The following is a 24,276-nucleotide window of genomic DNA, read 5'->3' on the forward strand; positions in this document are numbered from 1 at the left end:
TAGCCACTCTTGAGTAGAGAATTGGCGGACCACTCTCAACCTCAGCACTGAAACAGTTAAGTGTAAAATCTCAACAACATGCACACATTACCAGGCTGCTACCATGTCAGTGTGTTAAGCAAATAATAAGCAAGTAATATCTGCTTAACATTCATGCTATGGTCAGAAACCCATGGCCAGTGTAGATCAGGTGTGCAGCTACAGATGTGGAAGTGTACACCCCTACACTGCAGTGCAAAAGTCAGAGAGTCCCCTTCATTTATTTCCATTAAATACTAATATTAAGTTCTTCATTCATTTTTCAGGAGATCTTCTTGAGAAGATTGGGAACATGATAATCCACTTGCATAAGGAAGAGGAAATCCAATGATGAGCAGTAAATGATCAGGAGGCCCCAAAACTGAAGTTCACAAATATGCTTAAAGGATACAGAGAATACAGGAGCCTCAAGAACCCCTAGCAAGACCTGATAGACCACCAAAAAACTCCTAAAAACGATAGAGGGTGGCCTACTGAATCAAATATACATATATTGACAAAAGTATTGGGACACCTGCTCATTTATTGTTTCTTTTAAAATCAAGGGTATTGTCTCTACTGTCCAAGGAAGGCTTTTGGCTTTTTTTCTCGAATTTGGAGCATTGCTGTGAGGATTTGATTGTACTCAGCAACATGAGTAGTAGTGAGGTCATGATGTTGGATGATCACCACCTCACCTCATCTCCACAGTTCCACTGCTCTTGAGCTCAATGCTTGGGGGGGTACTTAGGCATTAGGCATGGTAACAATAGGCTTATGTGTATCTGCTCCAGAGAGTCCTATTCTATAGGTAGTACTTCCCTACAGGACCTAGACAAGCTGTGTCTGTGCATTTGCACACCTGTGCCAATGCATTTTTTTAGAAGGGGTGTCTCACTACCTCAAAAAGTGGCCAGTGAACCGAAATGCAACATCTGGGTTTCTAAAAAAGTGGACGGTGAGTGTAACGTCAAGCAGAGATGTTTACTCCAGGCTTCAGCAGGTTATGAAAGAAGCAGGCCGATGACACAGCAGGATTTAAAGCCCAGGAACTTTCTGCAGGGCTTTAGTCGCTGTTGGTTTTTCACACTCGCTATAAAGGCCTTTCCTACCCCGAGCTTCAAACGCTCCTGTGTTTGCCAGAGAAAAGAAAATAGGTCACACATTCACCTGTGTCCCGTAGCCGCCTAAAGTGTGAAGGCGTTGACTTTCTAAAAAACGCTGACCGCTACACTTGTGGCAAAAACTCTGCTGCTATAGCCTCGTAACAGCTGATTCAGCCGCCGGAGGCTGGGGGAGGCAGCAGCGATGGGAGAGACTGCCCTTTATGCTGATATGAGGCCAGTTTTGCTGTTTTTATATAATGTTATAATGCTGGTGCTCAGGACTTGGTATGCTCAGTTGATCTCAGATCAGCAATGAAGGGCAGCTTTCCTTACGCGGCAGGGTGTATTTGTGGGACGTCTGGAAGAAAGGTGAGAGGTCAAGCCGTTCTGATGGTGTGTATACATAAAGATGAAAAAGCTGGAAGGAGAGATTTATGGATCAAGATGTGTATCACACACACACACACACACACACACACACACACATATATATATATATATATAACACTATATGTCCAAATGCCTTCAACTATGTTATGTTGCATGCCTTGCATAGATGTGCAAATGCACACACACACACACACACACACACACACACACACACATACACTGCTTGTCTAGTCTCTTTAGAGAAGTGGACTTTCTGGGGCAGAGATGAACCTATTGGCACCATGCTGCCTAATGTCGGACGTGGGCTAAATGGATATAACCCCCCCCCCCCAGCATTGTGTTTTCTGGTATGATGGATGGTGCTCCATCCAATACTTTTTTTGGGATGAATTGGGGAGTTGGGGATGATGAGTTGGGCTGGTAGTCATCCAACATCCTGACCTCCCTCACTATCGCTCTTGTTACTGATTGCAATCAAATCCTCACAGCAATGCTCCAAAATCAAGTGGATAGCTTTCTTCCCTGGACAGTAGAGACAGTTGCTCAGCTCTTTTCTGATACCTTTGATTTTGAACGAAACTATGAATAAGCAGGTGTCCCAATACTTTTGTCCATATAATGTATATGTGTGCAGAAGAAGCCTTTAAAGGTCCAAATTAGTCGATGCAAAGCTTCCTCACACATAAATCTCTTAAAAAATGGTTCTTCTATGGCATGGAGAACCTTTTAAATGTTTAGAGGTTCTTCGCTAATTTACACAGCTTCTTTATGGAATCAAACCAGAAAGTCAATCAAACCTGCACTGCTATGATGCTTTTCTTTAGGGAGGTTATTGTTGTTTCTCAGGCTTCCCAAAAAGCCCACAAGGCCTATTCACATCTCCACGTGAGGCCATGCTTGTTTTATTACCCACTTCTATACAGCTCATCCCACATAACATACAGTTCCTTCACTTCCCTGCTGATAACCTCCAAACATTTGCTAGGAAAGCCATTGGCAAAGCTCAGAGGACTCAACAGGACAGGTGTGAGCTAGGGACGGGCCCCCCATCCGGGCAAAGCCTAGGAAACTAACTCCCGCTCTGATGAGACGTAGGGAAGCCGGGGACCAATCAGGATCGAGTGGAGAGGGCACTAGAGTCGTATATACCTGAGCAGGTAGGTTCGATCCCCTGTTGGGAAGCACCTTTAAACCCCGTGAACGTGCACGGAGACGGTGGCACTCTCACCAGGACCAGATCCCACCACTTCAGGCTTCTCCCACCACTTTTCTTAAAACCCCCCGAAAAAAAAAACATTCTGGAAACGAGATGGAAAACCGGAGCCGAGTTTTCCTCCTGGCCTTTCTGATTTGCCTCGCGCGCTGCGCTGAGTCGCACGACACCAGGCAGGTCGTGTACGGGAAGGTGGTCAACCTGCTCGCTCCTGGCGAAGACGACCTGAGTGAAAGCGCCGTCCGCTCCTTTTTCAAGCTCCTGGAGAAACGTGTGCAATGGGTCGGTGTGTCGTGTGAAAAGGTACGGCTTTTTTACTCAACACCACTTCTGCAGGCTGACTTTCGGCGGGGTCGAGGTCCAGCACCACCCCTGCCACTGGTCCGTGTGCTACACCGACCGAGAGCAAAGCGCGGCGGACTATATAGACCAGAGCTTCTGTCAGATGACCACTTTTCCTGACCACTTTATTTACGCTTTAAATACAGACAGATGATCGATGGTCTGTGTAGAGTTTGTTGAGGACTGTTTTGCTGTGGAGCTGAAATAAATCAGTAAATAAATCAGTAAATAAATCAGTAAATAAATCAGTAGTAAAACGAGGCGGTAAAACAAATGTTTTGCGTTTTTCGGAGAAATTTAAAATAATTATTTTCTTTTTTTTTTAATTTACACACCGAAATCGTGTTAACTTGGCGTTGAAATCTAAAACAATGGGCACAATATGAATGATTAAATTAATTAACCAGCTACAAAACAAGCAAATACATTAACGTCGATTCGTTTTTTTAATTTAAATCTTTTTCATTTTTAATTTTCCTTTTTTTCGTTATTTGTACAGACATTATGTCTTAAAAGTTAGTTTTAAATCGTCTTTTCTTTGTTGTTAAAATGACCAAATGTTTGCCATTCTACTTAATGTTGCAAAAAAAAAAAAAAAAAAAAAAAAAACATAACAAAAACGTTTGATTTTTTTTGTTTGTTTTCGCTATTTTAACGTTAGCGACAGGGCTCTGGATTTGCCTCAGGTATATCAGCTAGATGCGCCAAAATATAATAGAAAAGGTCTTTTGGTGCAGTGATTCCCAAAAGGAAAAGGCCTTGTGGAAGGAAGTGATCCCTCTAAATAAAGGGTTCTTTGAGGGACAACTTGCCAACGAGCCTTACAAAGTAACAATGGCTTATTTGAAGTGCTTAATTATGTGAAATGAGAAGGGTCAGAGATCGGCTCCTGTTTTATAACAGAAGAATTGGCTCGAGTTTCCTTACCTAAAAAAAACATTATATATATATATATATCTTATTTTTATTTATTTATTTTTTTAATGTAGAAGATCAGTTCACTTCAACCTGTTTACTGTGTCATAAACATTTTGCAGAAGTTTCTCGCATGACTGTGAAGATGACAATAGCTTGCACTTATAAAAAAAATCAAGTGATTTTTTTCCAGCCAAGTTCTTAGGCACAATGTAATTATTCAACCTGATTTAATTCCATGAAGATCCCCTTAATGGATGGTTCTTTTAACCCCTTAACAATCCAAGGCTTATTACACGCTAAGACATATTATTCTGTAACTGCAGGGACTTCTGTACAAACTGGTGGGGCTATTCTCTGGTAACAGATGTTTGTAATAGCACGTTTGGCCCTCTTGCAGGCCATAGGCTTTTTAAGGGGTTAAGAAACCAAGTTTTCATAATGTCCACATAATGGAAAAGTTTGCAAACCAAATGCACCATTACTGTAATTTTGAAGAGCGTACATAAAAGCTACATGTCCAGACCTTTTCCAGAGCATTTACTCTATAGTTACAGACTCCTTGATAGCCATTTGTTTCCACAGCCTGTCTGAATGATAACATAATGTAAAGTTCAGGGCAAATTGCAGATAAAGCTGACGACTTCATGAGTCCCAGAGTCTAACTTCATCCAAGATAAGGTGGTGAGGTCCCATATCTTACCGTTTACTAGATTACATGTATTTCTTTTGGTTTTCTAAGATCCACTCATGACATTTATGCATGGGGCACAATAGTCATAATTGAGTTTTACTCAACCTTCCCTTTATCCTTTAGAATGAAACAAGGTTTCTTTGTTACTGTGCTTTCAAGACGAATATGCATATTCAAATAGCCTCAGTTCTGATTGGTTGTTCTTTATTGTGCCTTATTTAAGTAGCTCAAAAATTCAAAACTTCACTGTGAATGAGTGGCACTAAACTCCCGAGGGCTAAACAGGCATATATACTGCACACCGATCAGCCATAACATTAAAACCACCTGCCTAATAATGTGTAGGTTCCCCTCATGCCACCAAAAAAGCTTTGACCATTCGAGACATGGACTTTACAAGACCTCTGAATGTGTCCTGTGGTATCTGGCACCAATATGTTAGCAGCACATTCTTGAAGTCCTGTAGTTTGTTAGGTGGAACATCCCTAGGTAGTTTTGGAAGGTACTGACCACTGCATACCAAAAAAAAAACAAGCCATCACACAAGCCATCACAATTTGGCCCTTGTCAGAGCGGCTCAGGTTCTTATGCTTGCCCATTTTCCTTCAAGAACTGACTGTTCACTTGCTGCCTAATATGTATATCCTACTCTTTGACAGGTGTCATTGTACTGGGATAATCAAAGTTCACTTCACTTCATTTTAAAACCTCAACTGATGTTTATGTGGTTCTATCTGGCCTCTCCAACAGCTGACTAGTCCTCCTAAAAACCCATTTCTACAGTACTGTAATTGAGATTAACGCTGGAGTCATTACATGTGTAACATCTTCTTGTAAACTCATTTCCACAGTTTTATAACAGAGACTATCTCTGGAGTCCTAAACGCTGGAGCCATTTAAACTGATCATCCTCTCAATGTGGTTATGGTTGTAGTCCGTCCTGGAGGAGAACATACACCAGTTGGTCAGTAACTACACCAGCTCCAGCGGCCTACAGGAGGACGGCTTCTTCAGGCTGGCTGCCGGGTGCTGTCTCTTCCTCAGCTCTGCCTCAAACACCTGCACTGCCATCAGAGAGGATCGCTGGGCACAGGAGACAGATCACTTCATCCAGTCAGTCCTAACCCACGATGACCACACCGGCAACCACGATGAAGGATTCAGCCTGGGTACAGAAGGTTTACATAAGCTGCTTCATGATATGGAAGAGTCTTACCTCCCTGAGTCACATGATGATGTGAGTTTAAAAAAATGTATTTCTTATTTAACCTTTTAATATCACCAGGATATAAAATAATAAAATAGTCGTATGCAAATTGTAATGAATTTTTAAACATTGTCCCAAAACTTAACGGGCATAGGCTCTTCTAAAAAGCTGACCAGCACTCTGAACATTGTAACAACTGATGCCCACAAAGCAGAAGAAGGCTTAAGAAGGCCTAAGGACTGCTCACTTATACGGCCTGACCTGTTGGAAAACTGACCACCAGTCTCCCCTGCCACCTGTGTCAGACTAGCTGTTAACCCTCCACTATGCTGACTTTATCTACCTGCCACAATTATTATTATTACTACCATCATTACTCTCATTACTCTTACCATCTCTATTATGATTGCATTGGCTATATTCAAATATTTAAAATATATGTTATGTTTTGGACACCTGAATACTAGAACAGTCTAGTTATGTGGTGGTACAGTGACCCAGGGTCCCCCCAGGATTGACCCTGGGTCCTCCCAGGGTTTCTTTCTCCAGCTCTGAGGGAGTATTTCCTTGCCACTGTCGCCTTTGGCTTGCTCCCCGGGGGTCTTAGGTTTTCATGTTGTTGATCTCTTGTCCTCTTACTGATTCCTGATTCTGTAAAGTTGCTTTGTGACAACAGCAGTTGTAAAAAGTGCTATACAGATACATTTGAGGAAGGGAAATCTCATTTTCAGGGAGTTGTTTCCTCAGTTTGTAATGCAATTAAGAAATTGCAGTTAACTGAGCTCTGGAGAACCAAGAAAAGTTTCACAGAGAACTGCATGTAAGATTCTGGGGTTGTGGTGCACTGTTCTACTGTGCAGCTATACCTGCACAAATATGACCTTCATAGAAGACTCATCTGAAGAAAAGTTTCCTGTGTCCTCACCACTGTATCAAATTCGGCAAACATCTAAACAAGCCTGATGCATGTTGAAACAGGTCCTGTGGACTGATGTCGTTCGAATATAACTCAAGGGGGTGGACTGGTCATGTTTCGGACTTGTGTTGCAGCCAGTGACACCATTAACAATTTATTGGTAGAAAAATTCTGAAAGCTAACATCAAGGTCATCTTTTATTTGCTTAGCTGTTAGCATAGTAACAGAAACTCTGACCAGGGTGTCCATGTTTTTGCATGCCACTGTACCTTTAATAAGCTGTAACAGGATCAGACTAAAATATTTGTAGGATTTCTGCAATAATATCAAATATTACTGTTCATTTAAATTATCTGCTGTATTTGTATTCAGTAAAAACCACATGAGGTCACTTGTAAGTTTAGCTGACAAGTGCAGCAGCACAACCCATCAGATAACTCTCTAAAGCTGGACTGACAAGTGATTGGCACTCATCACTGGCGGCTGTTCGTTGTTTTCTTTTTTTGTCTCTTGTGCAGCACTGTCTGTCGCTGACTGACATTCTTCATGAGAGCAATGTGACTGATCATGGCCATCAACAAGCTGACCCACACACCGACCTGGACACAGTGCTGGGCACTATAATCTACCACGTCTTGCTAGGAGACTGCATGAGTGCCCACAGCCTTCCAGAAAAGGAGTTCTTCATGGATTACATATTCAGCCACTTTGGCCAGGACAACATCACTGTTAGAGGTACGACTGTGACGTAGTAAACCGCATGATGCTGAATGAGTGCAGGGCAACCCGTCATTGTCCTGAATGATGCAGCTAATTACACAGGCTCAGTGCTGCATTGGCATAAATGTGGCGGCTAAATCTGTCTTTGGGGCCTCTGTTTAGCAGACTTGTCGACTGATTTGAGCAAATACTTATAGCCTATTGTCTTTTGTTAATGCTTTATATTTATTTAGTCGTTTGCATGTTTAATATTTAACTCTTTTAACCCTAAAGGCCTATATGTGGACCTTTCCCCACCCTCAAACAACATAAGTTACATAGTAGTTGCAGAGTAATAAGTAGTTACTGGCTATTTTTCTTAAAACTGAGATTCATAAATGGTCCAACTGTAAGTACAACCACAAGTGTTCGCAGTTTACTATCAGCAGTTTGATTCCCAGTTATCCCACAGCCATGGCCAGAAGCATAATTGGCATGGGTAGAATTTAGAGAGCCCACCCGGCAAATGCTCCAAGCACCAAGCAACACTAAACTGAACTGATGTACAGTGAATGAGAGCGGTCGCCTGAGCAAAAAGAGAGACCACTGAGCGAGTGAGCCTGATATACATATAACTACGATTTTTGGGACATTGCTTGTAATTATGATGATGAGATGTGGGATGTCTGAGAATGACCCCCTTAGTCTCCCCCATGATAGCTAGTATGGGCATTAAGAGCTTTCCTCCAAGTGTGTTCAGCTATCTAATGATGCAGCAGTTCGAAAAGATATGGCTAGCTTCAAATGTCTTGAAGAAGCACATGCTGGCCTTCACCCTCCCACTGCTGATGCCATTGTGTGATAGCCTCACACGTCCTTGTAGTCATTTCTTGTGGGTTGGGAATTGAAAATCTAAAAAATATATATACAATATTATTAATATAATACAATATTAATAAGCCTGGGATACAGGGGGTTATCTAGCTAATGTAAGCCAATTGGCAGGAAACCTAGAGAAACCTTAGGCTCTGGACCTTCTTCCTCTACATTTAGGTTTTATATCCCTTATTTATTGTAATAATAAATAAATAAATAAATAATAATATGCTCAGTGAAAGCAAGTTTCCTTTTAATTGAATGTCTCCACGTGTACATGTTCTATTAATGGCTCATATCTGTTGACATTATTTCAATACAGACCTAGAGAGTTTGATGAATGCTCTGAACCTGGGTCACTTGGGAGGGAGCAACAATCATGTCCCTGACCATGACCATGATCATGACCATGACCACAGACAGGAGGCCCATGGTGGAAGAGAGGGCCCCAGGCACAGTCACGAGGAGCCTCAAGTCTCCTTCAGCAGCTGGAATGAGGTAATTACTGAACCACCAGAGCAATTACATCCAGGTCGTTCAGCTCCATTGATGCTGCTTATTAGTCCACACGGTCAGCCGATGTCTCACTTTGAAACATAACAGTGTAGCGAAATTGATTAAATTGGTTGGTATCAAATATGTCTGGAACAAAGGCACGGAAACAAAATAATGATTTTTCACCCAAGTTTGATTTAGAATCTTTAAAAAATTACTTATTTCCTTAAAATAAATGTACTTGCTAAGCTAAAACAACTTAGAAACTTAACATTTTGACTGAGTATCTTAAAATATAGATATTATGTAATATATATTTTAATGACTGTGTCATTATGTTGAGCTATTAAGTAAAAATATTGAGATTTAAAGTTAGAGATATGCACTTCACGATACTGGCTGGCACAGTGGAGCGGCAGGTTATGTTGGCTACACATCTTCAGCTCTAAATGGTATGGGTTTGATACATGCTCTGAGCTCTGTCAGTGGGGAGTTCTCATCAAATTTGCACAGATTTCCTCCCACCTCTCAAAAACACATAATAGGTCATGCTAATTTGCCCCCCTCCCCAGGTGTAGCTGTATGGGTGTATGTATACCCTGTGATAGACTGGTGCCCTGACCAGGGGGTATTGCTGTATTATGCCCAGTGATTCCCGGTAGGCTCCAGACCCAACACGAATCTGATCAAGAAGAAATAGGTGAGAAGATTAAAGAGGATGAGAGTTTCATGATTGTAAGACCTCGTCCACATGTATCTGGATATTTTTAAATACGGAGATTTCCTTCCTTCCGTTTAAAAAAATTCCATTCACACAGAGATGAAAATGCTAGCATGAGCATGCTAGCCCTGCATAGTGTGACAGTACTTCATAAAGAGAGACACCAAAGCACCACGAAGAAGGAAGACTACAGATTACACACTAATCTCACACTAATCTATGTAGTGCACTATGCAAGACACAGAATTATGGATTCTACATCTAAATAGAGCATTCTATCTGGAGTAGGACATTATTTACTTTTATTCATATGTCAAAATTGAAAACCTAGTGCTATCTGTGTGTAGATACTTTAATGTCTTATCTAGTTCACTGTATAGGGAGTAGGGAGGTATTTGAGATTCAGCCATTCAGTTGTGCTTTTAGCATTTTCATAAAGCTCTGTTTTCCCCGTCCACATGAGTTTTTTAAAAAGCTCACCTGTAGTGACCCAAACCGACCAAGCCACTTTCCGACTTTAAAATTATACGGACATATGTGGGCGGGGCCTAAGTCAAATGCTTGAGAAACTAAGGGCCCTATCTTACATCCTGCGCGAGGCGCATCATGATGCTCATCGCTATCTTACACCCCGCCAAAAGTCTATTTTCACGCCTTTCGCCTGCGTCGTTAAATAATATATCTACGCCAATGGGCGTGGTGGCGGATGTGTTCAGGTAAATGTCTGGCGTATTGCTATCTTGGCAACAGAAAACACAGGTTCACCACTGACTGAAAACAACCTAGGCAGACGTTAACAGTCAGACGTTCCTTGCTATCTTGGCATGTATACAGCCCCACCGCTTCAGCACGCCTTCCCAGACCATGCAAGATGCCCCATCTAAGTTAAGCTGCGTGGTGCACGGCTCATTACTCGACTATAAATCACTAAAATTATTACCAGAAATACTAAGTAAGAGCATACTGCTGGAAAAGGAACTCTTCTACAAGGCTGGAAAGGGCTTCTATGAGAACATGGGCTATGCTGATCTTGGCTGATACAGATTCTTCCCATAGCTTTTACAAGGGAAATCTGCTTACAAATCAGTGGGAAACGTATACTATATAAAAGCACTATTAGGCTGCTTGCCATTGGCGATACGCAGTCACATGGGAAATTTCCGTGCATGACAGAAAGCTAAATGAAGTGCGTTTCGTTGAGGCCTTGGAGGGCATAAACATCATTTAGTGGCGACTCTTTCCATGTGAGCCAGTCATCTGACAGAGCCAGAAATTACGTTCAAGTTTCTGACATGGAGTGTCAGCGGCTGATCCGTGTGGATGGATGCAGCGGTTTGATAGTGAGATTCATCTGAAGACTTAATTTCATCCATGGTCACTAATCACATCCTCCGCCCGGTCCATGATGAGGGCTTCAAATCCGAGTCTGCCTAATGTTGTGGTTAAATTTGGAAAGATGTTATTTGCGGTCTGTATAAACAGCACTCAGTGGTGCAGTCATAATGTTTACCGAGTCTAGCGACGAGCCCAGCCTGTGTGATTATCATCTTATGAAGCAGCATCGTTGAACATTCTGCCATCCGCTCAGAGATAAACATTTGCCTAATTTACTTTCATCCGGCATTACGTATACACCCATCATCCACTTGGACTTCTGCTGACAGTGGTCTTGCTGGGCTTTCTGACATGTCAGTGTCAGCAGTGTCTTCTAAGTTCTGCGGTCAGAAAATGACCACCAATGAAGTCTCAGAAGATGACTAATACAAATTGTGCATCAGCTGAAAGATTACAGTCTGGAACTGTCCACCAGCAAGGAAATACCTGAAGGTACACTCTTCAAAAAAGGGTTCTTCAGCGGTTCTTTAAAGCCAGTGCAGACATTGACACGTCAGTGTCCACAGTGTCTGCTAGTCTACAAATACTGTTTCTGTGGTCAGAAACCAACCACTGATGAAGTCTTAGAAAATGACTAATTCAAATTGTGCATCAACTGAAGGGTTACAGTCTGGAACTGTCCACCAGCAAGGAGATACCTGAAGGTACACTCTTTAAAAAAGGGTTCTTCAGCGGTTCATCAAAGACACTGTCTTCTTGGGTTCTTCGACGGTTCTTTAAAGACAATGCAGACATTGACACGTCAGTGTCCACAGTGTCTGCTAGTCTACAAATAGTGTTTCTGTGGTCTGAAACTGACCTCTGATGAAGTCTCAGAAGATGACTTATGCAAATTGTGCATCAGCAAAAGGGTTGCAGACTGGAACTGTCCACCAGCAAGGAGATACCTGAAGGTACACTCTTCGACGGTGAAGGTTCTTCGACGGTTCTTTAAAGACAATGCAGACATTGACACGTCAGTGTTTACAGTGTCTGCTTGTCCACAAATAGTGGTATTGTGCATCAGCAAAGGGGTTACAGTCTGGAACTGTATAACAGAAAGGTGGTACCTGAAGGTACACTCTTTAAGGGTTCTTTAGTAAAGACAATAATTCTATAATTAGTTTAAGGGTCTTTCCATGATTTGGAACCTCTAAAAAGGTTCTACTTCTGTTATGAATCGAAGAATCAGTGTACACTCTGGGGAAAGAAGGTGCCATATGAGATTTCCAGAAAAGAACAATTTTGGTTCTGTAACAAACTAATAATCATATTCCACAAAGATTTGTGAGTGTAGGGTTCCTTCACACAATGTATTTTTTCTACAATTTGAGGGTTCTTCCAGGAACCTTCTGTAATATGTGAAATTTGTTCACATTCAAACCCATTTACAAAAATGGTTCTCTAAAGAAACATCTGCTGAAATATTCTAAAACTTAAAAAAAACAAAAATTGTTTCTGATAAAGTGGCCTGTGAGAATTTCAAGTTGTTGGTTGCTTCTTTTTTTCTACAGACATGTTTCAGTGCACAGGAGCTGTTGAGGATCTACCATCTGAACAGCTCAGGACTCAGCAGAGATCAGTTCACCCAGCTAAGCCCCGCCCTCATTCAGCAACTCCTCAGTAAAGCCTGTACTGAGACCAGTCCTACAACAGACCCCACCGGTGACCCTCTCAGCATCACTGAGCGTGAGTTTCAGAACGTTCACCTTCACAGGAAATGGAAATCCAGAACTCTACAAACTCTACACCAAATAACATCCAAATAAACCATAGATATCCCATGTCTGTCTAGAACTCTACCAAACACTACACCAAATAACAGTAAATACGCCATAGATATGCAGTGTCTGTCTAGAACTCTACCAGCTCTACACCAAATAACACACCAAATACACCATAGATATCCAATATCTGTCTAGAACTCTACCAACTCTACACCAAATAACATTGTAAATACACCATAGATATCCAATGTCTGTCTAGAACTCTACCAACTCTACACCAAATAACAGTAAATACACCATAGATATCCAATGTCTGTCTAGAACTCTACCAACTCTACACCAAATAACAGTAAATACATCATAGATATCCAATGTCTGTCTAGAACTCTACCAACTCTACACCAAATAACAGTAAATGCACCATAGATATCCAATATCTGTCAGGAACTCTACCAGCTCTACATCAAATAACATAGTAAATACACCATAGATATCCAATGTCTGTCTAGAACTTTACCAACTACAAAAATACCAATTATAATAAAATACACCATAGATATCCAGTGTTTCTGAACCAATTCCAAACACACAGTTTACCAAATGAACAAACCTAGTCCCTGTCCCTCTTCAACCCTTTCTACTCTTTCTCTGTTCCTCCTCTCTACAGGCTACTTGTACGCCACCTTGGCCAACACCGTAATCTGTCTGATGGCCCTGTTTGGGATTGTGGTGCTTCTTTGTACATCCTGCAGCAGCCTCTTCCAACTCTGCATCCAGTTCTGCATCAGCCTGGCCGTGGGCTCGCTGACCGGTGACGCACTGCTGCATCTTCTACCCACGGTGAGAGCGTCCAGGCCTTTCAGCGTAGTAAAGACATAAGCTATACCCTTTATTTCTCTTCACTGACCACGTTATGAGCGATTCCTACCTTGCAGTAACATCACATACGTAGGGCAACTATACAGTCGTACAATTACAGGCCCAAGCCCATCTTTTCCTATTTGTCCACCAGCCTCTACACCATTTATCACTGGTCAGTTTCTGACCACAGGAACACTGTTGATTACATATCATTTGTGTAGCAGATCATTCGCATGGTAGTAGCATGGTATAATGTTGGGTAAGCATCAGGAACGGCAGAGCTGTTGAGGCTTTTACACACGTCAGTAACACAGTGTAGAGTTGTCCACAACCCACAAATGTCTGGTCCAAGGTGGCTCTCTGGTCCGAAACTGACCACTGATGAAGGACTAGAGGATGACCAACATGAATAGTGCATTAACAGATGTATGTCAGTAAAGTGGACCTACAATGTAGATGTTTCTGACTTTGTAAAGACAATCATCTTTCACAGTTTGAGGGTTTGTAAAGCTAGGGTGAAACACCCCTTTTTGAGTTAGATGAAAAATGCTCAGATGCAGTTTAGCAAGCCTATTTTACAACCCTGTTATTTTACCTTGAAACGAAGTGCAGTTTTTCCCTTTATGGTGGGCTGTAAAAAAGCTCTGCTTTTACTGGCTACGTATCACATGATACGGGATAGTGTTGCTGTTTCTATTGCGCTGTGATGTTAGCTAGCAGTAAAGATAATAGCCAGTTGGCTGGGTTGGCTTTTAGCCTAGCACCCGCTTGCTTCACTGGCTTCCCCACAGCGCACAGTGGTCCTCCAGCTTCTTCTGGTCTGCCTAATGTTATCTTTTAGCTTTTTGACTTCAACATAACAGTAGCTGCTGCATTTAGCCTCTACAGGCTTTTGCGAGTGGGATGGGTTTGGGGGTTTTGGAATTGGCATGTTAGGACCTTTTATAAGAACAGTACTCTCATAGTAATAAAGCCCCTCAGGACGGATGTGTTAGGGGAGGCCACTCCTCAGTGGTCCTGTTTACATTTACATTTATGGCATTTAGCCGACGTTCTTATCCAGAGCGACTTACAAGGTCACTCGTATTACAGAGGTGGGCCAACGTAGTGTTAGGAGTCTTGCCCAAGGACTCTTATTGGTGTAGCGCAGCATAGTCACCCAGACCGGGAATCGAACCCTGGTCTCCCACATGGTGTTGTAACTCAGTGGCAGGCAGTGGTGTTGTCTGTTGCGCCACACCAACCACACCACACAAGTTTACACTGTTTCCTCTAAATTTGAGTCCTAGAACCTCCAATACTTTTTAGTTTAAATGAATGAAATGATTAAAAAAGCTAATTTACAGTTTTCCACTTATTCCAGATATTGTTAATAATGATGTTATTGGTGTCTTACATTAGAGAATAAAATTTGCTACAAGGAGCCATGGGCTGGAAGGCACTGCATGACAATAGTTACCCAAATTAAACTTATCCCAACTCATTAGTTTTACGTTCTGTAACAACAGGTTTGTGACTTTTTCCAGTTTGCTTTATTGCACGAAGGCAGAATGAGGGGGGATTGTCCGGCTGATACCAGCTTTGGCCTGTAGCTCTGTTCAGACATGTTTTCATCTCCTGATTAACCGTACTACACTGCAGTGTTCTCCAAATCCACCCATAATAGGAGCTTGATCTCCTTCTCTAACCACCAACACACTCCATCCTACCCAAAGGCCTTTCTGTTACTAGGGGTAAACCAGTAGAAGCTCGGCCTGTGCCTTATTACACTGGCCCATTTTGCTGTGGAAAGCTGGAGAATCAGTCACGGACCCACGTGAGACCTCCTACCGCTTATTTCCCCTGGGCTGGTGCTCATTGCAATAGCGCCTCCGCCGTTTCATACGTTCTGACGCTTGTCATAACAACATAACGGGCACCCTGTCACACAATGTCAACAGCCTGAGTGGGAAGTAACAGGATTAACGGACGAAAAGGCAGCAGGCTCTAATTGGACCGAAGGCTAGAATTGCTTTTTTCGTGCTTCTGGGGGAATCTGGGGAGAACACAGAGTTTTGCTTGGAGTTAATAGCATCGTCAAGGTTATGATTTGATGGCTTTATTGTATGTGTGTGTGTGTGTCTGTGTGTGGTTAGTTCTTGGGCCTCCATGTGCATGGCGAGGGACCGAGTGATGGACATGACCATTCAGAGGAAAACTCCACCCACATCTTCAAGCTCCTGGTGGTTTTAGGAGGAATCTATTACTTTTACCTGTTGGAGACCATCTTCTCCATCATCACTCGCAAAAACACTGACCATCATCATCATCATGGAGTAAGTTACCAACCTGTGTCCAGGCTGTTTGCATAACTCAAAACTTACACACCTTATCAAGTCCTAGCTGAATTTTGGGACTTGCTACACTGCACAGAATACACATTAGAATATTTACATTAGCCATAACATTAGTACTACTGAGGTCTACTGCTAGGTGAGGTGAAAAACATTGATTATATGAATCTACAGTGGCTTCATTGCTCAATGGATGGATAAATTAGGCAAAGCAGGAAAATGGGCTTTCTTGATTCTTATGAATTGTGTTTGGGAGATTGTAAAGCCATACTGACTTTAAAGGGGTCTTGAATTTCACTTTCCAAACATACCAAAATCTTGAATCTGTCCCTACACAAAAAGAACCCTGCATAAAATACAGCTAGACCTCGTTCACCAACCGTTATTAAGAAGACATTTCTTTTTCAAAACCTACTAACTATGTTTTCTTATTCAGGATATGTCCAATTTACAAGGACAATGGGGTGCATTCTGCCCTTTAAAAACACATCACAACTCGGATCTACACTTTCTGTTAGAACTTCATTCAAGAATTTAAGAAAATTTTGAGCAAGATATTGGTGAATGAGTCCTCCAAGGGAGAATGTTTACAACTCTATTTCAGAATGATTACAGCTCTATCTTACTCCCCATATTCTCTATCTACAACCCAAGATTAAAGCTTTCTTAATAGGTTAATAAAAAGTAGAGCTAGTTGAACAAATGATAAGGTGTGGGAACCTGAACTTTTATCCTAGTTCTAATGGAAAGATCTGGTTGTTTAGCCATTATCATAAAAAAAACAGGGTAGAAATGTTGATAGTGATAGTATTCCCGCTTTCAGGAGGAAGGAGATCCACACCACTGTGACCACGGCAAGGTTCTGCAGATGTACCAGAGAGAGAAAAAGAAGAAGCTGTCCACATCACAAGCCGACCTGGTAAGATAAGACCTTCTCTCTTCACCATTTCATTCTGAAGAAATATGAGATCCAAAACTTTGACCCAGGGTCACTGGCAAAGAGAGACGGGGACGCTGATGTAACACTGTGGAATCTGTGGAATCTCGAGGGAGAGGAAAATGAGAGTACACTGAAAGTGCACAAAGCATACCTGCCTGTGTGCTGTGGGTTGGAAAGCAATACCAACACCAATAAACAACACTGAATGCAGGTTACTCAGCAGGGCATTTTTATTGACCAACAGTTTGGCTGTTTTATTACTTTACAGACCAATTTACACACCATACAGAGCTGGCACTAAGTGGGAACATGGGTAGGCATTTCTGCCCCACCCCAAGCAGTTGTCCTAGATGTCCTTGAATAAGTCCTCGCACTTTTCCACTAAGGCAATCACAAAGAAGACGTTTGTCCTTATTTTCGGATTGGTTCTTTTGATACATACATAACCGACACTCAGCACACTCACAAGCAGCTCCAGACTGTAGTTTAAAGAGTACAGAGCCATATTGTACCTCTACTATTTGTGTAACTCATCCTAACAGTTTTATCTTTTTGGTAAATGGTTTATTACAAAGGTTGAGTTAGCTTGAGTCAGCCTATAATTCCACAATTCCAACTGGTCCAGAGTTTATATTTTGGCACTTGTACATGACTGTAAAATGCTGTAAACAAGTTCATTTTAAGCTAGCTAGCTAACGCTCACCTACCCTCTTTCTGTAGCTCTAACGCCGATTCCACCAGTAGAATAGGGATTGATTGTTATGGCATGAACGTGGCAAAAGTGGCTATGATAAAGCATGTAGAGCAGGCTCAGACTGGCCATTGCGATGTGTAAATGGCTTATCAGTGTGTGTGTGTATATATATATATATATATACACAGTACCAGTCAAAGGTTTGGACATACCTTAAATTCTGTGGTTTTTCATGATTTTAAAATTTTCTGCATTGTAGATTAATACTAAAGTATTAAAGTATAAATATAAACTATGAAGAAAACATATGGAATTATTTAGTAAACAAAAAAACTGCTAAACAAACCAGAATATGTTTAAAATTTGTCACTCTTTAAAGTAGGCACGTCTGGCTTAGATGACAGCTTTGCACATCTTGACATTTTCTCAGTCAGCTTTATGAGGTAGTCACCTGGAATGGCTTTCAGTTAACAGCTGTGCCTTGTCAAGAGTTCATTACTTGCATTTAAAGGTAAAGGTGCACGTATTTGTCACTGTACACTGTACAGCGAAATGTGTCCTCCGCATTTAACCCATCTGGTAGTGAACACACACTCACACACGTGTTAGGGGCAGCGAGTACAGACACACACCAGACACACACCTCTTTGCTACCCTCCAGCGCCCGGGGAGCAGAGAGGGTAAAGGGCCTTGCTCAAGGGCCCAACAGTGGCAGCTTGCCGAGCCCGGGAATCGAACCCACAACCCTGTTATCGATATCCTGGCGCTCTAACCGCTGAGCCACCACTGCCCACCACTGCCCACCATTTCTTGCCCTCTTAATACTTTTTGAGACCCTCAGTTGTGTTGTGAAGAGATAGAGTTGGTATACAGTCCTACAGCCCTATTTGAATAATGTTCTAATCCATATTATGGCTAAAACGACAATCCGTCATTATTCTTTAAGAAATGAAGGTCAGTTAATCTGAAAAAAATCAAGAACTTTGAAAGTATCCTCAAGTGCAGTCGCAAGGACCATCAAACATTATGCTGAAACTAGCTCTCATCAGGACCGCCCCAGGAGAGGAAGACCAAGAGTTACCTCTGATGCACAGGAGAAATTACCAGCCTCAGAAACTGCAAGTTAACAGAACCCCAGATAATAGCCCATTTAAATGCTTCACAGAGTATTTTGGTTTGTAAGTTTACTACATGATTTCGTTTGTGTTCCTTCATAGTCTGGATGACTTCAGAATTAATTTACAATGCAGGAGAAAATAAATCAATAAAACCATTGAATGAGAAGGTGTGCTTAAACTTTTGACTGGTACTGTATAAATATATTTTTTTCTTCCACAGCAGCAATCCATCAAAGCAGGCAGCTGTTGCCATCACAAAGTAGCAAGCTATCTAGCAACCACTTAGTACCACTTAGCACTTAGCAATTGGGATCAATGAAATTTTATTTGTATAGAAAAACACAAGTTAGAAGGAACACACATAACATTAAGATCTGCAGTGATTTTAGGAATATCACTAATGCTCATTTAACCATTTTTCAAACCTCTTTTTGAGAACGTCTAGTTTCAGGAGTTCAGTAATTATCATCAGATAGCTGGAACCTTATATAGTTATACAGTGTTTTTACAAGCACAAGCCCACATGTTGCCAATATTAAGGTTTAAAACTGTTCACAAAGTTCCTAAGCCTTTTGCACAGTACTATAGTGTTCTTTACCACATATCTTTCAAAAGAGCCCCTCAATATCGAGTCCACCATGAACAATGACTAGAATAATCCATTATTATATACCACAAGAAGTCCTCAGTAAGGCTCCTCTTGTTTTGGCTCCTCTTGCGGTGACTCAGAGTGCGCCCTTTTCCCGACTAATTACACTCCCTGGGTTGAAGATCTGGTCCTCTACTGGTGTTCCTGCTGAGTGAATAACAGGCTTGTGTTCCTTTTCTCTTGCTTGCAGGTCGATGGGGAAAACAATAATAAATCCATCCCAGAACCAGCTCCTCGCACAAGAGGTGAGCTCTATGACTGCCAGTGCCGAGTCACTCTGACTCATGCTGTAATGCTCCCTTAGCGTGCTGGCAAACGAGCACACAACCACCCGCAGTTAATTATATGTACATAATAATCCTGCTCCTCTCACACTGGGGTAGAAAATGGTAAGGCTTTATAAACCTAGCTGTGAGTGCCTGGGCGTAACTTTGTTTTGGAAAGATCAGGGTGGGGGTTGGGGGGACCACCTGTTGCTCACATGAGCAATGAAATAAGGTCTACAGTGAACCGAGGAAGGCTCCACTGTGCCTTGTAGGTTAGTTCTAGCCTTCTGAGATAGTTTAGCCAAAAACATGAAATCTACAGCGTCCCAAAGAAGTCTCAACATTGCCATTTTAGACAGTTTAGCCAGACTAGCTTTGGTAAAAGTTAAGTAAGTAAATGGACACTAAACTAGTATGATCTCTAAAACAAGGTCTACAGTATCCTAAAGAAGGCTCCAAAGTGCTGTTGAGCCAGGATAGCTTAGGTAAAAGATTAATTATGTGTAAATATGTACATAGTGCACTAGCATGATCAATAAAATAAGGTCTACAGTGTCCCAAAGAAGGCTTAACAGTGCTGTCTGAGGCAGTTTAGCCAGGCTGGCTTAGGTAAAAGATTCATTATGTGTAAAATATGTATATAATACAGTAGCATGATCAATAAAATAAGGTCTACAGTGTTCCAATGAATTCTCAACAGTGATATTTGAGACAGTTTAGCCAGGCTAGCTTTGGTAAAATATGAATTTAGTGCACCCTAAACTACTATGATCACTAATATAAGGTCTACAGTGTCCTAAAGAAGGCTCCAAAGTGCCGTTTCAGCCAGTTTAGCCAGGCTAGCTTTGCTAGAAGAGTAATTCAGTGGACAAACAAACACTTAAGATTTATCAGCAGAAATGTTTTTGGTGGTCCACTGTCCATTCTATATCTATTAACAATCTAACCTAAAATGTAAAGCCTATAACCTCACCATGAGTTTAACACTCTAACTTCAACCTTAAACCTAACCGTAACCCTAATTTTGGGCCCTAATTCCAGTGAGGAACAGAATCTGAAGAGGTGGGGTTTGGGGAGGGGGCGTAATGTGATGTTATACATAATGCTAATTAAATAAAACGTGTCATAATTTCAGTTGTAATCTAGCAAAGCTAGCCAGCCATCAGCACTGTGTTGTTTCCTGGTGTAAATGATGCGTATAAGGTGAGCATTCCTTTTCTTTCTCGCTTTAGAACAGAAACTGCTACCTTACATGATCACCATCAGCGACGGGATCCACAACTTTGCTGATGGCCTTGCCATGGGGGCAGCGTTCTCACTCTCCTGGCGCTCAGGACTGGCTACGTCTCTGGCTGTGCTTTGTCATGAACTGCCGCACGAGCTAGGTAAGGAGAAGCATGTCCAGGATTGCGTTAGCATTCACGTTCTGTCAAAAGTGTGGGGACAATTACATGTCTTTACCATGTCTTTTAGCCAGGACAAAGTCAGTTAAAAGTCTTTGTCAAATTTGTGGTTTTACCAAGCCCATTCACAACCCTGTTATTGTGCCTCAGAATGTCTTATGTCTTATGACAAAAACACATATGAACTCTGCCTTGATTGGCTGGTTGAAGTACCTGCAACTAGGTACTTAGCATTACATAGCTTAGCTTTACTGTTAGAAACACAGCAGGAGCATTGTTATTATTATTATAATTTTTTATTATAATTATAATTTTTATTTTTATTTTATTTCAGGATATATAATTTACTGGATAATGTTGCTGTCTTCCCTGCATCCTCTTGGTGTCCAGTTAGCACATTGTGTGTTTAACTAGCTAAAGAGATTGTAGTTCGATCTGCTAGGGTCAGCCTTTAGGCTTTCACTAGTAGGATGGATGTACACAACACCGTAAGAGCTCCCCAGTTTTCTTACAAGTTTCCATGTTCCATCCAGGTGATTTTGCTGTTCTGCTGCACTGTGGTGTGTCGGTGAAGAAGGCTCTGCTGCTGAACGTCGGGAGCGCTCTTACCTCCTTCATCGGACTCTACATCGCACTCTCAATCTCCACGGACACTACAGCCAAAGAGTGGATAGCAGCAGTGACCACTGGCCTATTCCTCTACGTGGGGCTTGCAGATATGGTAGGTTGGACTTTCTTGCCTTTAATATAACATGTCACTTTCTGCATGTAATTTTGTTCATTCAGAAGAAGCCTGTGCTAGTGGAAACGTACCATATTGCCATATAAAATCAGTTCTTCCATTTATATACAAACGCCTAAAGATATGGGCTGCCACTACTCTGAATGAAGAGCAATAGAAGAGCCACTTTTGGTCCCATTGGGATCACTTTTTTTTAGTTGCAAAGCACCTCATGGACCTCGCCTGTAACTCACTCGCTCACATTTAGCAGGCTGAAGATTCTCCTCTATTACTCTTAGTACGTCAATAGCTTTTGGTGCTTCGTATCAGTGACACTGTGTGAGGTTTGTACAGTCTAAGTCAGACCCTCACGGCCACTATTTCTCTCTCTCTCATCTCATCTGTAGCTTCCCTCCATGATCCATGCAGAACACAAGAGGCCTTGGCTGATGTTTGCACTGCAGAACTTGGGGCTGTGGACCGGCTGGGGCATTCTACTGCTGCTGTCCTTTTTCGAGGATAGGATAGGTGTCTAGAGATGCTCTTTTTTGTGTGATTTGAGTTGTGGTTAGTATCAAGTGGGTCTTGGATCTGAAGTTCACAGTTACAAGGAGCATTAATACAGATAAATACACACAAAGCAATACGAAGCGATGAGTTGTATGACATTTGTGTTGCTAAAGAACAACACTGATTAAGGGCACACTTTTGAATGACATTTATGGAGCTGTAACCAAAAAGTAAGCACAGTTTTATGTCACTTTTATGTGAAAAGATATTTTGCTTTTATATACATAATTACTTTACTGTGAGAACTGTCATTCAATATTCCATGCACTTTTCTCGCTGCTGTAGGATAAGTTGTATAAGGTGGGTTCTTGTACTTTATTTTGTACCTGACTTTTTTTGTTTGTAATGCAAGACTTGGTAAGTGAAAACATCTTCCATCTAGTCTAGATTTTCACTTGTTTTAATGATTTTATTTTTAATGAATCTAGAAAGATCAGTTATTAGTCATGTTTTATCAGTCATATTAATGGTTCTTCACAAAATGAATAAAACCAGTTAAATAATAGCTATATTCTTTCAACAATGTAAGAATGAAAAATATTAGTCACTTGCCAAGATCATTTATTTGCACTGTAAAGATATTTCCAATGTTGAATTATTTTTCTTTTTTAGTTGTGCAGTTATGCTATTAACTGCACAATTAATTGTGATGTTATCAAATATAAATATTTGAGAAAAGAAATTGTTATATAGTTAGTCTTAGTTATATATATATATAGTCATATCTTAAGGTTTGGGCACCCCTGGTAAAATTACATGTGTTTTTATCCTTTTTATTAGTTTTTTAATTTTTATTTTCCTTTTTACCCAATTTTCCTCCCCAATTCCAGATAGTCAATTACCCAACCCACTCGTTAGTACTCTTCCACTATCACATGTAATGCTCCCGACACTAGGAGGGTGAGGACTGACACAGTCCTCCTCTGACAAATATGTGACCAGTCACAGCCATCACTGCATCATCACAGGGCAACCGATGTGCTCAGAGGAAAGTGCAGGGAGCCCAGCTTAGATGCATGGGCTAGCAGACGCCCCTGCCGGCCAACGTTGTAGTAATGTGCTGAAGTAATGTGGATAGAGCCAGGCCAATTGTGCTCAATTGTGCTCTCTTGGGCTCTGGCTGCTGTATTTATTGCCCAATAAATACATTGTTTATTTTTTCCAATATATAAAATTCAGAAAATAAATAGGAATTGTGTATAAATGTTTACATTTACGTTTGTTAAGGTTTCTGTAGAGGATCTGTTCACTTACTTTCACTTAGAAAATCGACCAAATGTATCATTTGACAACTAAGCCTTTGTCAATACATATATAAATATATATATAGATATAGTTATATATTTGTGATATGCTTTTAAAGGCAATAAAAAAACTAAAGAAATGGAAAAGACTTGTGTGCAAGTGTGCTATGTAATTCATGCTGGACTCCAAAGACTCTGAAGATCTCATTGTCAACTCTATAGATGATTTACTCTGACAGACGGCCGCTGCCACTGGCAGCATTCAGAGTTCAACTTGACCACCAGATATCACAATCTCCTGATCTACTCTTTGATGATTATGGCAATACATAACCAGATTATTCAAATGACATGCTGCACAACAGAAACGCATGGTCAGTTAATGTTCACACGGCGATGAGTGTTATGGTACCTCTCCGTAGTTCTAGAGTGATGTTTAGCAGCTTTAACGGCTGAATTTAATTGCAGGGCAGCTTGTCTGGACAAATGCCCTCCGGATCTGCCGCAAGGTGACATAACTATAATAGTCACACAACATGATTAAACAAAGCTGGTGCAGGTGTACATTTTTTAAACGATATAAAATTAGCTTATATATTCATGGGTTATATGACAACAACGATCCCTTCCTCACTTTACTAGGCGTGGATCTTAAGTCCCACTCCCTCCTCTCGATGAACCTGCAAGTGATTTACGATTCAGGCATCAGACATCTTTTACATAACAGTTTGCTATACAGGTATCTTTGGCTCTCCTCAGCAAGCATGAAGTAACAAAGGTATGC

The 24,276-nt window shown here is 41.3% G+C and overlaps 1 protein-coding gene across 1 annotated transcript; it reads left to right on the forward strand.

Moving 5' to 3' along the window:
- The first annotated feature begins 2,562 nt into the window (after nt 1–2,562).
- slc39a4 (solute carrier family 39 member 4) lies at nt 2,563–23,639 on the forward strand. The gene is made up of 12 exons (XM_072675309.1): nt 2,563–3,030; nt 5,613–5,915; nt 7,320–7,536; nt 8,699–8,874; nt 12,481–12,655; nt 13,361–13,533; nt 15,690–15,869; nt 16,711–16,806; nt 19,479–19,533; nt 20,787–20,939; nt 21,491–21,678; nt 22,086–23,639. Exons 1-12 carry the CDS (start codon nt 2,824–2,826, stop codon nt 22,212–22,214), a joined length of 2,052 nt encoding a protein of 683 aa, XP_072531410.1. The 5' UTR covers nt 2,563–2,823; the 3' UTR covers nt 22,215–23,639.
- The last annotated feature ends 637 nt before the right edge of the window (nt 23,640–24,276 follow it).

The sequence above is a fragment of the Salminus brasiliensis genome, chromosome 3 (genome assembly GCF_030463535.1).
Source record: "Salminus brasiliensis chromosome 3, fSalBra1.hap2, whole genome shotgun sequence".
NCBI lineage: Eukaryota > Metazoa > Chordata > Actinopteri > Characiformes > Bryconidae > Salminus > Salminus brasiliensis.

Bases quoted from the DNA above. Each gene is read 5' to 3' on its own strand.
- slc39a4 (XM_072675309.1), top strand. From the start codon at position 2,824: ATGGAAAACCGGAGCCGAGTTTTCCTCCTGGCCTTTCTGATTTGCCTC. The intron at 12,656-13,360 runs GTGAGTTTCAGA...TCCTCTCTACAG, and splicing joins CCCTCTCAGCATCACTGAGC to GCTACTTGTACGCCACCTTG. The intron at 21,679-22,085 runs GTAGGTTGGACT...TCTCATCTGTAG, and splicing joins ACGTGGGGCTTGCAGATATG to CTTCCCTCCATGATCCATGC.